The following is a 19,193-nucleotide window of genomic DNA, read 5'->3' as shown; positions in this document are numbered from 1 at the left end:
ATGTCGGTGACCAACCACATCACACAGTTCATAGTAACTGGAAGGTAAAGGCTGAGTTAAGGTCTGCTCCAGGCTGCAGGTCTACTCTACACGTCTTCTCACACTGGGATTCAGGCATAAGGAGCTTGAATTTCCCATCTAGAAAGAATTCAAGCCAAATCACACAAACCACATCTACAGCTCCTGCCCAGAGTTGGCATACGTCACATCTGCACATGCTCCATGGGCCAGAGCAAGTCACATGGAAGCCTTGCCTTGGGGGGAGAGAGTATACTTTGCTTACTAGGAGTTAGTGGAAGTCACCTAGCCAAGGACATAGACTGTTTCCCAGGAAAAGAGAGAGTGTATTCCATGTGGCAAGAAAAGTGAAGTGAGTGGCTGATAGCTGGAGGGGCCAACTGCAGTAGTCATTGGTGTCTGTCCCCCAGATAACTGCAGTTCTCTTCCAGGGCACATGCGGGGCTGTGCATCTTCATTCTATCAATGCCATGGGTGGCCCAGCAACTTGCTTTGGTCAATGAAATATGAGCCAGAGTGATGTTACTTCTGGATAGGCTGGTGCACACGTGGGCACTTTATTTCTGACAATGCTTCAAATGACGAGTGCAGCTTGGGTCCCTGAATAAGGACAATATGGGACAGAGCCCCCAACCAATCCATGATGACCACATGGCATGAACAAGAAGGTATGTGGGTCATTTCTGTTACCTCAACATGAATTTGCTTATTTTGACTGATCGACGTCAATTAGATTATTTCCCTGAGGAATGGAAACCAAGAAAGAGAAAGAACTGGGTGGTGAGCAATGCATGACAAATGCCAAGGTTGAACCTAAGATACTTTATGACAAGTCAAAATGAAATTAAGTCTTCAGTGAAAAAAGTGGGACGAAAGTCCCTGTCAGACGCTCTAAGGCAATTATTCAGAAAAATTCTATGGTAAACCCAATCACAGAATAAAGCTTCACTTCCTAATATAATCATTAATTTTTTTCCTATATCAAGCTTATTTAAGTTAATATTCATAAATAATCAAAAATATTAAATACATACACTTACATAAACTCATTAAATATCTCCTACTAAATATCATCTAGGTAAATTTAAGAAAAATGGAGACATAAGGCAAAAATAAAAGACCTTCCCAGAATTAAGATGATGAAACAAAAGAGAAAGAGAATGTCACCTTCCTAAAAAGGTGTCTCCTTATCTCTAAAAGTAAGGAGAGAAGATGATTCTTTTACAAGCACACGTACAACTTTCCCAGAGAAAGCCTGAAGCAGATGAAAGTATCCACTGTAATACAAGGCTCAGTACTAGAATTCAATAAATACTAGGTTGACTGATCGACCATATATATCTTTGGGGAAAGCATTTACTCTGTAAATCGCTTAGTACCTGCATGCATACTTTAGGTCCCAGACAAAAAGCTACCGGCAGTGACTACACTGGTTGACTTTTAGGCCCCATGCTGTGATTCTAGATCTAAAATCTGAATAGAAATTAATCTGTTACATGAGGCATATGATGGGGGAAACTGAAGAGCTCAGGAGTATAGTGAACTTAATTTCTGTCTAAACACATGCCAAGCCTTTTAAATCAAAATAGGAAGCACTTACTGAAAAGCTACCTTATGGTTGGCACAATGTTAAGACTTTTCACAGGGAAGACGTAAAAAGCATCGTAAAAAGCATCAAAAAGTCTTTTTAGTAAATTCAAATAGTAAATCGGCCAAGTAGATAGCTATAAAAAATTAGTTTCCAACAGGTTTGGATATTAGACACTGAAAAGAACTAATAACCAAAAAGTTGTAGTGGTTGTTTCAACTGCATCTTTTACAATTTAATAAATTTAAAGTTGCTAACTTTTTGAAAGTTATATTACAATCTGTATGTTGCCTATTACTTAAGTCTTGTTTTTGTGTTTAATTCAGCTAGGATGATAGGCAGAGAGGAAAGTAACAAAATTTACACTTAATTGATTTTTAAAAGCTTGGATAAATTTTCACCTTTAAGTGACAAGCTCTCTAGAATGACAAGCGATGTGACAGGTAAAAGTAAATGAAACAAAACTGAATTACCCTTGTCATCAATCTTGTTCTGTTGTGTAGTAAATCTGGTTTGGGAGTGACACATTCTGAATTTTACTATTCAAGCACTAAATGAATCTGTCTCTTCCACAGTGATAGTTCTAGCACAACAGTGATACATATCCTCATTTTAATTAACCTAATGGTCTATTAACCGATCATACTTGGAGGTCTATTTCATTACCCTAAATTAACATTTTCTTTCCATTAAAGTTACAGATATTAAAAAAAGACATTGCTTCCATGTGTGGTTTATAACACATTTAATCTATAGTTCTCCTTTGCTTAGTGATTACAAGCACTTAAACGTTCTCTGAAAAGCACTTAGAACTACTAGCAGCCCCATGATTTATTCACTCCTCTGCAGGGAGGGCCATTAATAAGGAGAATAAAAATGCAATATTTCAAGAATAAAAATATCTAGTCGTTAGCTCAATGAAAGCAATTCTAAGAAAGGTGTTGATTGATATTTTAAAAGGTGTGATGGTTCTCCTTAAAGTAAATGGGTTTGTATTTACATAAAATAATTGAATAATCCTAACACATTTTGTCATTTTATTCTCCTTGCAATTAGAAATTTAGTTTCTCAAGTTTAGAATCAAGCATAAGAACAACAATAAAGTAATTTTAATTGTTCTAGAGGACTTTTTAAAGCAAATGTTTGCCAATTTAATGAGAAATTATTTGATCATAATTCTTTGATACAAATTCAGCACCTAAGGCTAAACTGTCAACCCATAGACAGAAATTAACATATATATCAGCTCATTACTGTTTACTTGCCAAATTAATCCCTGTTGATCAAAATGAAAACATAAACCTTAATTTGATTTAAAGATGGTTTAAATTTTTTTTTCACATTATCCCAGGTTTAAAACAGATCCTCAGAAGTGCTGTTAGACAAAAGTGTATCCCTCTTCCCAACCAACCGCCACCCTATTTCAGAATTTACTCTCAGAAACAAAACTGATGCCCAAAAGAAACCCTAAGTATTAAACAGACATTCTATTTTCATTACATGATATTGTGAAACTCTTGTTGATTTGAAAATTTAGATATCTTATAAAAGTTACTGGATTTAAAAGTAACCTATTGAATAAAATCTCTTGCCAGGAACACATCCTGTGTTAGATTTTTCTATAGAAATTTCCATAATGCGTTGTCTCAATAAATAGTCTTAGAGGTTTGTACTTTGAAAAGTGCTTGCTATACATCTGAAGGCAGTATTTTTTAATTCTTTCAAATTCACTTCAGAAAATTGAATGACGATTTGGTTATTTCACTTTCCAGAAGAAAAAGAAACAAATGGCATAAATACTTCAAGATGAACTATTCCCAAAATTAACCTTGGAAGCCTGGGACTAGTTTTGCTATCTATTAGGATAACACCAAAAAACAAAAGTTACTCATTCCAACTATTTTTCTTCAATGATTAATATATGAAACTATTTTATTAAAACATATATACATATTTTTGAGTTATGGGCCATTTTAATAAGAAGGTAAAAGGTTTTCCTAATTCCCTAACATTTCCTTAATTTGGAACAAATCATTTGAAACAGTTTTCTCTACTTAAAGAAGCTACTGCTAAGAAGCTTAATTTAATAGTCTCCTAAAATATCATATTTTCAACCTACAACTTCTCTCTGCCTTGCTTCTTTAGCCTCCTATTAGAAGCGATAACTAATAAGAACTTGCTGTATAAAAATAAATATATTAATTAAAAAAAAAGAAAAGAAAAACAGACACCTAAAATATATTTAAAAAAAGAACGGCGGTCCCCAACCATTTTGGCACAAGGGACCAGTTTTGTGGAAGACAATTTTTCCACGGATTGGGGGTGGGGGGTTCATGCAGTAATGCGCGCGATGGGGAGCAGCACATGATGCTTCGCTCACTCGCCCGCCGCTCACCTCCTGCTGTGTGGCCTGGTTCCTAACAGGTCGCAGATCAGTACCAGTCCGCGGCCCGGGAGTTGGGGACCCCTGTATTACAATGTCTCACCCTATCTCATCCTAGTCAACTTTATTTCCACCTGTGCTCCTTCAGTTAAATAAATGTGATCATTATCTCCTATGTTTATTTCATTCATCACACCTTCCCACCCATTTCCTCGTGCCCATTCTCTCAGCAATGCCTGTCCTCTTTTTCCTCTCCAGCTACCCAAATCCTGCCCATCTTCAGGACACAGCTTAACACATCTCTCAGCTCTGGACCATAAGGGCCTGACCCTCCTTTGAATCTCCAAAAACTCACTGCCACATAAGGTGTCACTTTGTTCTTCAATTGTGTCACACGTGTCAGCTCTGTGATGAGCTACTTGAGAGCAACTGGGACCAGGGTCAGCACCATACACCACATCCAGAGCCATTATCTCCATAAATCTACACAGACACACCAGAATATACCCAGATGTCAGTCAGAGCCGAATAAAGGTAAAGAGGCCCAGCCCCATAACAAAAACTCACTAAAGCCACTCTCAACTGTCACATATCATACACTTGTATATATTACAGAAATCGCTGGAAAGATGATTTCAAGCAGTGGTCTAGTGGCTGTGTGTGAGACCTTGGCCAGGACAGGCCTCCAGGAGTTCTTGCTGGTGAGGCTCAAGGGCTGAGACCTCGCTGCTCCCTGAAGGAACCACACCTGGACCCACACCTCCTTCCACCCCAATATCTGACTGCACTTCCATCAAGGAGTGTAGGTGCAGCACGGTGAACAAGCACACGGTAGCCTGGTGGGTGCCAGGATAACACACGAGGAATGGAGGTGGCTGGCTGAGTCTGCACTCATCTTGAGGGAGGAGTAAGCAGATCCTATTCCCAAATACCTACTTCAGGAAAGTAGCAAAGTCCTGTGCAGAAATTTTAAGTTTAAGGGCTGCTTAACTGACAGCCTTGGACCGAGTCGCCATTAATAACTGAATGGATATTTCTGATACTTCTCACCTACCCGCCTCATTGCCTGTGTCCAGCAAAGCTGCCCCCGTTATAAGCCCAAATAAGTGACTGTATGCTATTTCTTACCTCTCTAGAAACTGACACAATCCACCACCCACTCAACATGTTCTACTATTTACCTTTCAGACACTGTACCTTTAAACATATTTTCATGAAAGTATTATACATGAAAGTAGAGTAAAATCTTATCTGATCTTAGCCTCGATTTCATCTAGCCTCCAGCTTAAATGGTTACTATCCACTTCATATGATTCACAACTACTCTATGAAAGTAAGATTGACCCTGAAACTAAAAATTAAGAACACTGGTAAAGAAATTAGCTTAAGATAGATATATAGATATATATATATATATATATATATATAAAATTCAACATTTTTAATCCAAGTATTTAAAAAACAAAAAATTTTTCATCTTTAATGAATAAATATATTGCCCTAAATGCTATGAAAGCTGAAATTACAATCACTATTGCACGAAGACTACTTTATTTTGTGGCACCTCTGCTGTTCTGGATGAAACTGACTTCACCCTCAGCTCTAAGGGTAGGTCTGAACTGGCCTGAACCAATCAGCATAATCCCATCCTGCTTGCTATAATCCTTGATTCAGGGATAAACACATGACCTGAGTTGGTCCAATCAACATAAAACCAAAATGCTATTATTCTCTTTCCCTCTGGACCATGTGGTATGTGGATGTGAAGCCTGGAACCACTGCAGCCATTTTGCTACCATAAGGGAAGCTCCCCAAGGTCAAAGCTGATACAGAGAGAACACAGCCAAGAGAACCACAGAGAAAGACAGCCAGAGCCTGCCAGGCCTAAAGCCCACCAAGCTCTGGATTTTGTCAGTTATATGTCACATACACTCTTTCATGTTCAAGCTATTCTGAGGCAAGTGTTCTATTACCTGCAACTAAAAAGAAATGTCACTTATCATTCTGAGGCACAAAAAAGATAGGAGTTTGGGAGTAACATATACACACTACTACAGTATATAAAATAGATAGCCAACAAGGACCTACTGTATAGCACAGGGAACTATACTCAATATTTTGTAATAACTTAAAAGGGGAAAAGAATCTGAAAAAGAATATATATACATATTTATATGTATATAAATATATATAAAACTGAATCACTGTGCTATACACCTGAAACTAACACAACATTGTAAATTAACTATACTTCAATTAAAAAAATAATTTAAAATATATATATACATATATAAAAGATAAGAAACTGAAGCTTCAAAAGAAGTAGTAAACTTGCCTTAAATTGAATAGCTGAAAAAAAAAAAAGAGTAAGGCCATAGGTTTAGGAGCAGAATGGACTTCTCTTATCCTCAAGGGTCAGGATGCTGGAGTTTTTACAACAGGAATTTTCAAACACGATGCTGGCTAGGGCAACTCCTCCTGACCCGGCCAGCCCCTAGCTCTGAGGGCATGAATACCAAGAAATGGCTCTTGTGACTGTGCCTGCTGAAGGAGCTAAACTAAAGAGCTGTAAGGACCACGGCTGAGCCTCCCTCCACCAACAGAAATGAATGCCAGACCCTCACCAACATCACTGTGGAGTATGAAGCTGCAGGGAAAACGATGCCCATTCTTCTCTCCAGTGGAAAAAAACTACCCTGGGCTGCAGGAAACATAACCCCTCTGGTAAAATAATGAGAGCTTCATGTTTCCCTTCTGTGAAAACAGTAGCCAGGACCAACCACAAGAATGAGCAAGCGTCTGGGGATTCTGAGACTATTACACAGAGAGGAATCTCGAAAATATGTTCTCAAGAAAATGTGGCAGGGCTGAGGGTACTATCTGTGAAGTATCAAACAATTATAACTTGCCCTTCTCTTCCCAGCTTGCCTTTCTGTTGCCAGCACAGAGCAGTAGCACAGCAGCTGGGTGGCTACAGGCACAGCAGTGAGGAAGGGCTGGGGGTGGAGGCAGAGGCCTGGACCCATCGAGGCAGTGGCAGGGGCTGGCATAGAGGTGGTGAGCAGCAAAGATAGCAGTGCGGTTGGCAGATCTACCTACAGCAAATTATTTTTGACTGAGCAAATAGGAAACCATATTGAGGATAATAGGTGCTGTGTTTCTCACTGCCAGAGACAGTATTTAAAAAGAGCTCCAAGATGCTGAGTTAGAACGGAAAGTATCATTATGAACCCATGATTTTACCATATACACACACATACACACAGAGAGATATGGAAACATTTACAGATGTGTATATATGTACATGTGGGAGTGTGTGTGTATTTTTTTTTCTGTCCCCAGGTAGGGTCTCATTTTCTTCAATTACAAAAATGAAGGGCTACACTAGAGTTATCCTGAATCCCTTCCAGCATTAGAATGTTGGCAAACACAAAAATGCCCATCTTTCTGCAATCTTCCTAAACCTACCAAAAATAATACTTCAGAAAGACATGTCACGAGAGTTAGAAATTAGATATTCAACAGGAGAAAGCAGAATTATCAATTATATCTACCACACAACACACACCGTGAAGTCACACCTTATAAATGTTCACTCTCCAGGTGTTGTTAGCGTTCAGAAAAATTGTCACCTTAGCAAATAATTTCTCTTAATGCTAGAAAGACATAACATGAACATCATTCTGCTTTAAAAGGGGGGCAAGGAAGACTATCATTGACAAAACGCTACACTCTAAGTTATTTCACTTCCACTTTGCCCTAGAGATGGAATTTTAAATATTTAAAAACCAGAACACATAACATGCATAGAGAAGCCATTAGAACTAAAGCAATTAGAACTGTGAAATATTAATTTTAGCTTTTGCTTCCTATAACCTTAATAAATGCATCAATCAAAATGTTAACTTTTCTGCTAAAACTAAAGTACAAAATGCCCTTGTAAAATCAGCACGTGTCTATGAACTCTTTTGCCCTGTTTCACAACTTTGCCTCTCCCACAAGTAACTGAAACCATAAATATTTAGACACCATAATACCAGGATTCTTACTCCACTCAATGATTCTTTCAGGAAACATATATTTGTAAGTTGGTGCCTACCACGTGATTAGACAGGATTACATATGGTCACCACCCTTAACATCAATAAATGTACTTTAATGGATTGTCAGGGTCACCCAAAGTTTTAAAATATATGAATAATGTAACCAAAATTCAATTTAAATTAACTTTTACTAGCACCAGCAAGTAAAAGTACTGCACCAACAGCAGAACCGAAATGATACCACCAGGATTAAATGAGATGACAGGGAATTCCCTGGCGGCCCAGTAGTTGGGACTCCACGCTTTCCCTGCTAAGGGCATGGGTTCGATGGCTGATCGGGGAACTAAGATACTGCAAGCCTCGGTGCAGCCCCCACCAAAAAAAAAAAGATGACAAAAGTGGGCGAGGTGCTACACCAAGTGTGCCCTGGAGAAAAGAAATGCTTCCTGATCGTGACTCTCCAGCCCTCTGAGTACTTCCATGTACTACTTTGCATGGCTTTTTACCTCTTTAGTATCTTCATCTCTGACCCCTTCCTTCTAAACTCCTGCAGCACTTATTTCCATTAATCACTCATTAAATATTGTGTGTATCATTCCTTGTGTTGTGAATTCTTTAAAAAATAATATTCAGTTTCTTCAGCTAGATCTTAAGCCCTTCAAGAGTACAGACTGTATATTGTCTTTTTTGTAGTTTAAATACCTTGCACAGTTAGTAAAACAATAAGGACAAAATAAGTATTAAGCCAAGATTATAGTTTTCTGAGCACTATATTTCACAATTATGCATACATTTAAAAGGCCACAGTCTTGGATCAACAGTAAAAAGCACAGATTTTAGTTCTCGTTCTTCCCAGAATAAGCCAGTGGAGTCACTCAGCCTCACTGGGCTTCAGTCTCCTCAACCACATGAAACCTCTTAAGTCCCGCCCATTATAAGTGTCTAAGATTCTACATCACAGAGTTAATACAAAGTTTATTTAGTATTATTTTAGTGGCATTACATGGTCGTTTTTGACATTTTAACACTGATTTTATTTTAATTTTAATATTTATTTATTTATCTGTGCTGGGTCTTAGTTGCGGCATGAGGGATCTTTTTTTAGTTGCAGCATGCGGGATCTAGTTCCCTGACCCGGGATTGAACCTGGGCGCCCTGCACTGGGAGCGCAGAGTCCCAACCACTGGACCACCAGAGAAGTCCCTTAACACTTTTTTTAAACAATTTTTATTTCTTACAACTGGGTTGGGTCTCACAAATGAATCAAAATACAAAATGACTCAGTAAGTCAACTGCTCAAATGCTAACTGGATCATGTTCTACTAAGAGTTCATTCTAGGGCTTCCCTGGTGGCGCAGTGGTTGAGAGTCCGCCTGCCGATGCAGGGGACACGGGTTCATGCCCCAGTCAGGGAAGATCCCACATGCCGCGGAGCGGCTGGGCCTGTGAGCCATGGTCGCTGAGCCTGCGTGTCCGGAGCCTGTGCTCTGCAACGGGAGAGGCCACAACAGTGAGAGGCCCGCGTACCGCAAAAAAAAAAAAAAAAAGAGTTCATTCTACTCAGCTGTGGAACAAACTCAGGCCCTAGAACATGAATGAGTTGACAACAGCTAAGCTTATCCCCTGGGTTTTAGAGGAGCATCAACATTACAGACCAGGAGAAAAGGAAAAAAGTTGTTTCTTCTATAACATGAGATGTGTTTGATTTTTTACATCAAACACTGTGAAAGTAAAAATTTCTTACCTAATCCATCTTCTTTTTTCCTACACTTTCCCCCTTCGTTTTCTTGTAATAAAAGCAAACATCATGTCCCTTCTTTTTTTTTTTTTTTCCTTTTCTTCATATCAGAAAAAAGGTATACAAACTTGTGAAACATCTGGGCCCATGTTTTTAATATCAAACGGGGAGGTAAAAGGCATACCAAGCAAATGGACCTAATGCAACTCATTGTTTACTCTGGATTAAACTTCCAGGATGAGAGAAGGAGCTTGTGAACTTGCAGATATTTATCCAAATGAGATGCAAAAACTGTCTGTCTGGTGGAACAGATAGCCACAAAGGTTGATGTCTCTGATGGGCATTAACCGATTTTCTATCTAACCCAGAAGCATTTCTCTGTTAAATTACCTATATATGCCTGATGTCTCAAATGTTCTTTGAACCAGCCATAACATCTTACTGATTTCCTCATTAATTTCATGAGTTAAATAAAATCTCTCACACAGATTCATTTTATATTTACCTGAGACTGATGATTTTACCTCTTTGAAAATTATCCATTAACACGTGTAAAACCAGAAACGTATCATAATTCTGTAGGGAAGTATGACAGGTCTATTTACATAACCAGTGTTCCTTAGATCGCTTAGATTAAACAAAATACTGATGAAAATCAAAACCTTTTACATACTATCATATATTATTACTTCCCTTATAGGAGTCCTTATTTTCAGTGTGCAAAAACAAACAAACAAAAAACCAATTTTTTTTAATGTAATGGTTTATTTTCTCCCATTTGGTTTACTGCAATTGTTCTGGTAAGCTCAGAAGCGAGAAAGAAAAAGATACTGACCATTAAGTTTGGCAGAATGAACAATTCATAGCCAAGACAGCTACCGCTCTGGCAGTGGGCAAAGGGTTCTCTTTGATGGGGCTTCTCTTTAAGTTACCCCTGAGAATGAAAGAGCACATAGAGATGTGAAAGCCCACACAGATATATGGGCTGATGAGCAATGGGACCTTTGCAGCTACAATCAGCACCACATTGCTGACTCATTAAATGACAAAACGCACTTGATTTCAGCAAAGAACAACCAGCCCCTGTAATTCCATCACTTTCACGGAGACACCACATCAGAGATGCAGACGTTTCCTGACGTCAGAGAGGCTCTAGTGCCACTTGTGCCAAACCAGCATCATTTCTGTTCTGAGACATTTATTCTGCACAAAAGTGCTATTAGAATTTTGCTGTCAGATGGCAAGAAAGAAGGTCTTACTTTATGACTTTTCTGCAGGCATCTCTATAGGGAAAAGATTTATACAGAGAGCTTCACAGAAAATTAACAAATACGGCTACTGGGAAGCAATTTAATTTGGTCAACAAATACGGTTACTGTACAGTCTTGTTAGTTGATGGAATCATTCGAAGTGCTGCCAGTCGAAAGTCAAACGTATTCCCTAAATGACAAGAGAGGTCACGAAGACGGATTAGTCAGAGTACTGGATACCCTGCAACCCAGAAAAAGCTCTTGAGTCCAGGGCATGGAGGAGTGGATGTCTGTGCTTCAAAATAAATCAACTGTCTGCAAACAACTACTTTTTCAAAAGAGAGAACTAAAGGGGAATATGATCCCAAACCAAGCACCAATCTCTAACTCCTTTTCTCACATTTCTCTCTTGTTGTCAGCTAATAATCAATACTCCAGCCTTGGCTGGAAGTTTGGCTTAGAATTTTCTCCTAAGATAAATACAATTTGAACTAGAAAAAGTAATGGAAAGCTATTTACCAGAATGTAAATTGTGGTTATTTCTATAATGATGGGATTTTAAGTAACTTTAATTTTCTTACTGGCATTTTTCTGTATTTTCTGAAATTTCCAAAGGGAACATGTATTACTCTAGTCATCAGGAAACAGACAGATATAGATATATATACATACACACACACACACGTGTATATATGTATATACATATATATACACACATTTATATATATATGCATATATATGTAATTTAAAATATTTTAAAATAAGCACTGATCATTCAAAAGTTTTCCACATTAAATAAGCCTGACTTTTAAATTGATAATCTAGTTATTAGCTTTAAAAAAAAAAAAGCTTCAAAAAATCCAACTATAATGTTTGATGCAACAGTGACTAAGTGATTTCTATCCTAAGATGCAGCATTTCCTTAAAAAGCTCAAAAGCAAGACGCAAGGTTCATTAACTTGGGGGAATCAACCTAGAGAGGCAGGACCACCACCACGCCCCCGCTCCCAGTGTTAGTATACATTTCTGCTCAAAGAAGCAAAGACTGTTAGACAGACTGTGTAAAATCCAAGTTTCAGAAACTGATCATTTTAAACTAAACGTCTCAAGGAACATTTAAATCTATTTCCTTCATGCTTGAGGTAGTATGACTTCTATGAACCAATATCCAGCCAGAATTAGGATGATTTCTAAAATAAGTTAAAAATATGCTCATATTCATCAAGCTCAAAGAGAGCTACAGCTGCAGGCCAGGCGTGGTAGGTGACTCCAGAGGCCAGCACCTCTTTACTGGAGTTTGAAGAGCCAGGAAAGCACTCCCCATGTCAATTTCAGCAACAATTTTCCTTCTCTTCATTTCCCTCCACACAGTCGTTGAGATCCAAGAGTACCTGAACCTAGCCCAAACAATAACCCTTCCTTGAATAACTTTTAGTTTCAAAGCAGCAAAGCTTGTAAAACTGAACATTTCAACAGGAGAGACTTTGGTCACTGATATATTACCAACAAGAGAATTCTTTGGGGTTTTGGAAGAAATCTTAAAGAGCAAGTCATGTATTTGAAAAATAACTAATGGATTTTTAATTTATGCATTTAGGCAAAAGACTACATTTAAAATATTTCAAAACTGTAAAGAGACTTTCTGAAGTCTCTTGGTTCTTAAACCAATTTTTAAAATGCTGTTAGGAAAACATTTAACTTCTTTTAGTGACAAATACCATTTAAATAGGGAGTGGAATTAGAGAAGAATTTACAGTTGACCCTTGAACAACATGGGGGCACCAAACCACCACCCCCCGCCCCGAGTCAAAAATCTGCCTGTTAACTTTACATTTGGCCCTCCACATCAGGGGATCCGCATCCGTGGATTCAACCAGATACTGTAGTATTTATTGAAAAAATCCACATATAAATGGACCCACAAAGTTCAAACCCATATGGTTCAAAGGTCAACTGTATTTAAAAATCCTTCCCAAGGATCTTTGTTAGCTGCTAATGTACAGATCATCTCTCTTTCAATCACATTATCTCAAAACTCTACACTGAAAATGAATTCTAGGTCTTAACTCTCCCTTCCAAAAAATTTTGTGCACCTCTGTCACTCTACCTCTGCTAGGGAAAGTCTAAACAAAACACATAGGAGTCAACCAGATGAACACAGAGTAACTGAAGAAGACAAAGAGTGAATAAAATAACAATAGCATCCCAAAACCTCACCCCTAAGCAGAATAATAAAATGCCTAGTCTGCATAACTATTTTCTATAAAAACTGCAAAAACAAGAAACAGAGAATCCTAAAGTAGTATCACTTCCTTCCAGTTTCAAAACCAGTGCACACAACAATTTTTGTTAGGTATGTACACACCCGCAAGACTCCCAGAGCTCATGCAATTTACTTTAAATAAAAGGATCTATGAAGAAAATGTCCTGTTTTTATTCTTTCACACAAATTCTTGCTCAATAGTAAAATAAATGTTTACCACAACAACAAAAAAGGGTTAAACCTTCACATGAAAAGCACCACACAAATATATTCCATCACAGGCCCTCTGTCCGTCAACATTCAAGCCTAGGGCACAAGTCGAAAGCCCTAAGGGCTGGGGAAGCAGCAACCAATCTAAGGCAAGTCAGTCTATATTTCACCCATGAACATTCCCCAGCGGTCAGTCCTGCCAAGGGGAATCCAACTCATTACTGCTTATAAGTTCTGTGACTCCAAAAAAAGTTGAAAATCACGTTTTCTGAACACAAATGATAAACATTTAAAGAGGGATTTTTCTTTCTCATGATCAATGACATCTGTAGCTCACGAAGGGTGACAACTGACAAATCACATTATGCTCTGCAAGAGACCTAGGGACCTTATAAGGATTTATAAGATATGATGTGGTTTTTTCACACCTTTACTCATTCAAATCCTCTTCATCTGAAATAAAGCTGTCCCCACGGTTCTTAAAAATTACAACCTAGTCAATACCACTGTTGGCAAACTCAGAAAAAGCTCTGAAACCAAATATTAGCCTCCTCATTCTAACACACAAGAGAAGAGAGTGAATCCAAGGAAGAGACAAACATGAAAAGAGAAGATGGGAAAAGAACAAAAGGAGGAGACAGGAGAAGTATTTAAAACTTACAAGTTGAAATTAGACCCAATTTTATTAATGAAAAGAGGATGGCATAATTTTGCTAGAATCTGAATGTAATTTGCCAATTGCTGCCAAGAAGAATCAATCAGCAGCTCCAGAGAATTCTAAATTAAAAATGATCAGTCACCATACTCATGCAATATAAAAAAGCCCACTGATGGATTAAAAGATTAAATGCCCCAGAAGTGACATGGGTAATGTCTAGTCACACAAACATGGGAGCAGTGAAAGATCTCAAAGTCAGAACGAACCAAAAGTTTAATCAATCAGCATTAAGAAACTATTTAAAAGAAACCTCATGTGTGTTTCAAAAAATCAGCTTAATGATGTTACAGAAGTGCATTAAAATCTATAATGCAAATTAAATGTTGGAAGCCTGCCTGCCTGCCTAGAGCCCATGCTCTGCAACAAGAGAAGCCACCTCAATGAGAAGCCCGCACACCACAACGAAGAGCAGCCCACGCTCCCAACGAAGAGAAAGCCCACGCGGAGCAACAAAGACACAACACAGACAAAAAACAAATAAAATTAAAAAGAGGGCTTCTCTGGTGGCGCAGTGGTTGAGAGTCCGCCTGTCGATGCAGGGGACATGGGTTCGTGCCCTGGTCCAGGAAGATCCCACATGCCATGGAGCGGCTGGGCCAGTGAGCCATGGCCGCTGAGCCTGCGCGTCCGGAGCCTGTGCTCCGCAACAGGAGAGGTCACAACAGTGAGAGGCCCGCGTACAGCAAAAAAAAAAAAAGAAAAAGAAAAAGGAACAGATTATCATGACAGGCTGTGAAACTGTCTTTCTTAGAGACTTTAAAAATAGAATAGTTTACACATGGGCCTCTCCAGAGTCAGGGGACACGGAAAAGGCCCTCCCAACATGCAGGTTCCCTGGCCACACCTGTAACCTTCCCACAGAGGCAAATCCTACAGCACTAGTCACTGAGTAACTCAGCATCTGCAATCATGGGGCAGGAGACCCAAGTCAGAAAAACCACCTCACCCTTCCTCTTCTGGGCCCAATTCTGAAGACGGTTACACAACAAACAACATGAGATAACGTACGGTTAGACTGTGATGCTTCCCTCTGTGGAGGGCTTAATGAAGGGAAGGAAAAGGAAAACTCATTTTGGGGGTTATACTAATGGAATGCTCCAGAAAAGTAAAGGAGTAGCAAATCTAGTATTTATTAAGATTGTTTAAGTATTAATCACCCCTGACAGACAAAGAAATACTGACTTGGTGAGGATCTTGAAGCTAAATTGGGAAGATCTATGGAGTCTGGAAATTTTTAAAGTAAACCAACAGTAAGCACTGTCTTGAAGTGAAGCAAAATGAGCAGGTAGATGGCCTCCATGTGGCAATAAAGAAGGCAGGAGCGTGGGACGAAGCCTGGAGACAGTCTAGCCACGCACATTACACCAGCTGCTAGAAGAAAGGGAGCCGAGACTCCAAAGGTTCCTCACATCCTTCTTTAGAATTCTTAGAAGCAGAAGCCTACATTTCACAATGTTTGTCTCTTCCTTTAAGTATCTGTTTTCTGCTTAGTCTCCAAAGTTCCCTAGAAATTATCAGGCTGTCCTAACAGGGTCAGCTCAGTGCAAGCAGTTTATCTGGAGGTCAAGGGAAGGAGTAATCCAAGGGACTGGAGGGAGTCCCAGGCCAGGACAGCAAGAAAGAGGAAGAACGGTCCACAGTTCAGACCCCATGGCCTCCTGGATGGCCTTCCTCCACAGGCCCTGTGCAAAGCTCAGCAAATCCTAAGACACTGACAGAAATTAATTCTCCTCCAGAGTGCAGCCTCATGCCAAAAATACTAGAAAAGAGAACTCAATCGTTTGCATCTCAGATCACTTTGTCCCCAGATCCGGTTCGCAGACTTCAGTGTGCATAAGAATCACCTGGGGCCCATCCCAAGCGATCTTGATTCAGTAAGGTCAGAGCAGAGACCCAGGAATTTGACATATTAAAAGGCACACCACACTTTCAGAAGCTCAAGCTGTAGAGAAAAATATATAAATGGCAGAAAGCAGGCAACAGAAAGAAAAATTAAATCAAGTGTTTAAAAGAAGCATTTGCCTCAATTAATCTGTCACTCAATAATTAAATTTGATTGTACTGTATGGATAATCTTCATGTTACTTCAGAAATGCAGGTGCTTCGTTGGTTTTCAACTCTGATAACTCATAGGAATGGCATCATTTGACAGTTACTGTTGTTACAGAAAGAGCTAAGGGTTCAGGGAAAATTCCTGATTGCTTTACCTTCATCCAAGCACACTGCTTTCAATAACAGAGACTGCCCCCTTGTGACTGGAGAAGCTTCAATAAAGTATTATAAAAGCAAACCATACTGACAACAACATACAGTAAGCACTTACAATATGCAAGGCACTGTACTACGTGCTTTACATGTATGAAACCAACAACCCTATGAGGTAGGTCTTACTGCTGTCCCCATTTTACAAGGGAGCACAGAGAAGTTACTTGCCCACACAACTATTAAGCGGAAAAAGCAGGATTCAAACCCAAGTCTCTCCAGATATGCCACAAAACAGGCTCACTCAGGCTGTAAAGGAAAAATTAAAAATTGATTTCCAGTGACTTCCCTGGTGGTTCAGTGGTAAAGAGTTCGCCTTACAGTGCAGGGGACGCAGGTTCGATCCCTGGTCAGGGAACTAAGATCCCACATGCTGCAGGGCAACTAAGCCCGCCCTCCACAACTACTGAGCTCATGCACCCTGGAGCCTGCGCACCACAACTAGAGAAGAGAAAACCCGCATGCCACAACTAGAGAGAAGCCCATGAGCTGCAGCGGAAGATCCCGCATGCCTCAACGAGGATCCTGCATGCCACAGCTAGGACCCAATGGAGCCAAAAATGAATAAATTAATATATAATAAATAAATCTTCAAAAAATAAAAAAAAAAATTTTGAAAAAAAATTTTGAGGGGAAAAACTGATTTCCAAATCATAAAACATAAGATAATTTGCTATAAACTGTGGAGCAAGAAAAATAAAATGTGAAAATAAATGGTTCCAACCACCTGCTCTGAGGGTCTTGTATAATTTAACTGTTAACATCTTAAAAGACACTGGTCTGTCACATTTATTCAATGATTAAAACTTCCAGCTGTTTAAGGTTATACATAATCTCTAGTTAAGGTAAAGAAAGGATCCCCAAAGTTGCCAACATATGTGCCCTGCTCCCTTCAGTGTAAGTGACAGCTTAACTTTTTAACCAGAAAAGAGTTCTAGTCTTTCAACACAATTTAAAATAAAACAAACATTTATATGCATTTTTTGTGCTATCATTTAGCACTGGGGTCAGCAGTCTGATAGCAAATATTTTAGTCTTTGAAGCCCACACGATCTCTGTCACTATTCAAATTCTGCCACCAGAGCCACAGACAATACCTAACAAATGGGCATGGCTGTGTTCCAATAAAACTTTATTTACAAAAATAAGCAGCTGGCTATATTTGGTCTGTGGCCCCATAGTGTGCCAACCCCTAAGTCAGCAAGCACTTAATGGTAGAAGAATTTAGGAAAAGCTGTATTTTTACTAGAATCTAAGAAAATTTCTTTCATGAAAGCAACTGTATAATCTACCACTCAAAATGTAAGCTTTTCTCATTTCTCATACTTTCAAGTTCATTTATGCCAAAAGTAGATGAACACAAAAAAGAAATCCCAAATGCCAGTATTCCATTCATCTTACTTAACTTTACAAAGGCTAAATTGGTGATAACATATTACTTGGAATAGGCTATATCCATATTAAGGGAGAAAATAAATGTTTTAATATCTTACAGTTCCTACGGTAAACCCACATCTACAAAGATACTTCAGTCTTGCTGCTTTTCAGCCACAACTACTCATACAATTCTATTATTTCAGGTCCAAAATAGACATAGAAATAAAAACCTACACACACACACACACACACACACACATATTTTTTAATCCTGACTTAAAAGAAAGTGCCCATGTTATGCTCAAAAGTGGAAGGAGAGAGTTGAGAGGAGCAAAACGCAGCTATCACAGCCATGTCTGGGTCACAAGACCAACACACACTCAGCAGCTTTTATATGAAAACATCATTAAATGCATAGTGATCAAATACTAGGCTTCTCTCTCAAAACAAACAGCTCAAGTTTTCTGTAACAGTGTATGTCAAGACAGTCTACTCACTAACGACTGAAACAGGCAGAGCCCCAGGAAGCACATTCAGCCTGTGAGCGGTGGCTCATGGTTGCTGTATAAAGTGGAGAAGGATGGTCTGGCTCTGTGAATGCTTCTCCAAGTGTGGCCCACAGCACCGCAGGTACAAGCACAGTAACTGACCAGTTTCCACCTGGACACATTAGAGAAGGGAGCCGGGGCAAAGAGGAGAAGCATCCAATCCAGAGGACAGGGAGGTGAAGAGGCCAAAGGAAGGCTGCCTCTGTGTGTACCTACATTTGCACGTGTGCATTTGCATGTGGTTATGTGTGTGTGCGAACACAGGAGCATTCACTCTGAAACCTGTCCCTAAAACTGCCATCTACAAAATCCATAACATTATGACTACTAAGTGAGAAAGTGGTCTGATTTGAAACAGTTTATCTTCAAAACATGCAAAAGCTTTTCTGTTTTGATTCTGCAACCAGTCCCATTAAAGCTAGGATATGCTTATTTGAAGAAAATGCCTGAAGTCAACAGAGGATACATTTTTACATTATTCATTATCCAAATAATCTTCAAAACCTACATTACGGGATTTAATTACATGTATTACTCCTTTAGTCTAACTTGCTTCTCTTGCTTTTCAAGATGTGAGAAACTCACGTCAAAAGCTAACAGTTCATATAAAATTGCTTTGGTTTTACCACTACTTATTTATAGACTCAGACCTCAATCCAGTGTCTTCAGGACTCTAGTATAGTTTCCCAGCTACTTACCAACTAACCCGTATAACTCTACCAGCAAATGGGTGAAGGGGTAGAATCAGCTCACCGATTACCTTCATGAATAACATTCATGCACTTTAACAGTCTC

General features: G+C 39.1%; 1 protein-coding gene across 3 annotated transcripts in view; it reads right to left on the bottom strand.

The window, feature by feature from the left end:
- The window catches only part of PRIM2 (DNA primase subunit 2), a 278,477-nt gene that overhangs the window by 157,790 nt on the left and 101,494 nt on the right, over nucleotides 1-19,193 (bottom strand). The window contains exon 8 of one of the 3 annotated variants that reach the window (XM_067753527.1): nucleotides 11,157-11,210. The exons of the other annotated variants lie outside the window; for them this stretch is intronic. Coding sequence (XP_067609628.1) covers nucleotides 11,172-11,210 — 39 coding nt within the window. The 3' untranslated portion in view covers nucleotides 11,157-11,171. Of the gene's footprint in view, nucleotides 1-11,156; nucleotides 11,211-19,193 lie in introns of those variants that run through there. 3 annotated transcript variants of the gene reach the window in all.

Source organism: Pseudorca crassidens, chromosome 10 (assembly GCF_039906515.1).
Source record: "Pseudorca crassidens isolate mPseCra1 chromosome 10, mPseCra1.hap1, whole genome shotgun sequence".
In the NCBI taxonomy this organism is placed as follows: Eukaryota; Metazoa; Chordata; class Mammalia; order Artiodactyla; family Delphinidae; genus Pseudorca; species Pseudorca crassidens.
The sequence above is the reverse complement of the archived record's forward strand: the minus strand, read 5'-3'. Positions and strand labels throughout refer to the sequence as shown.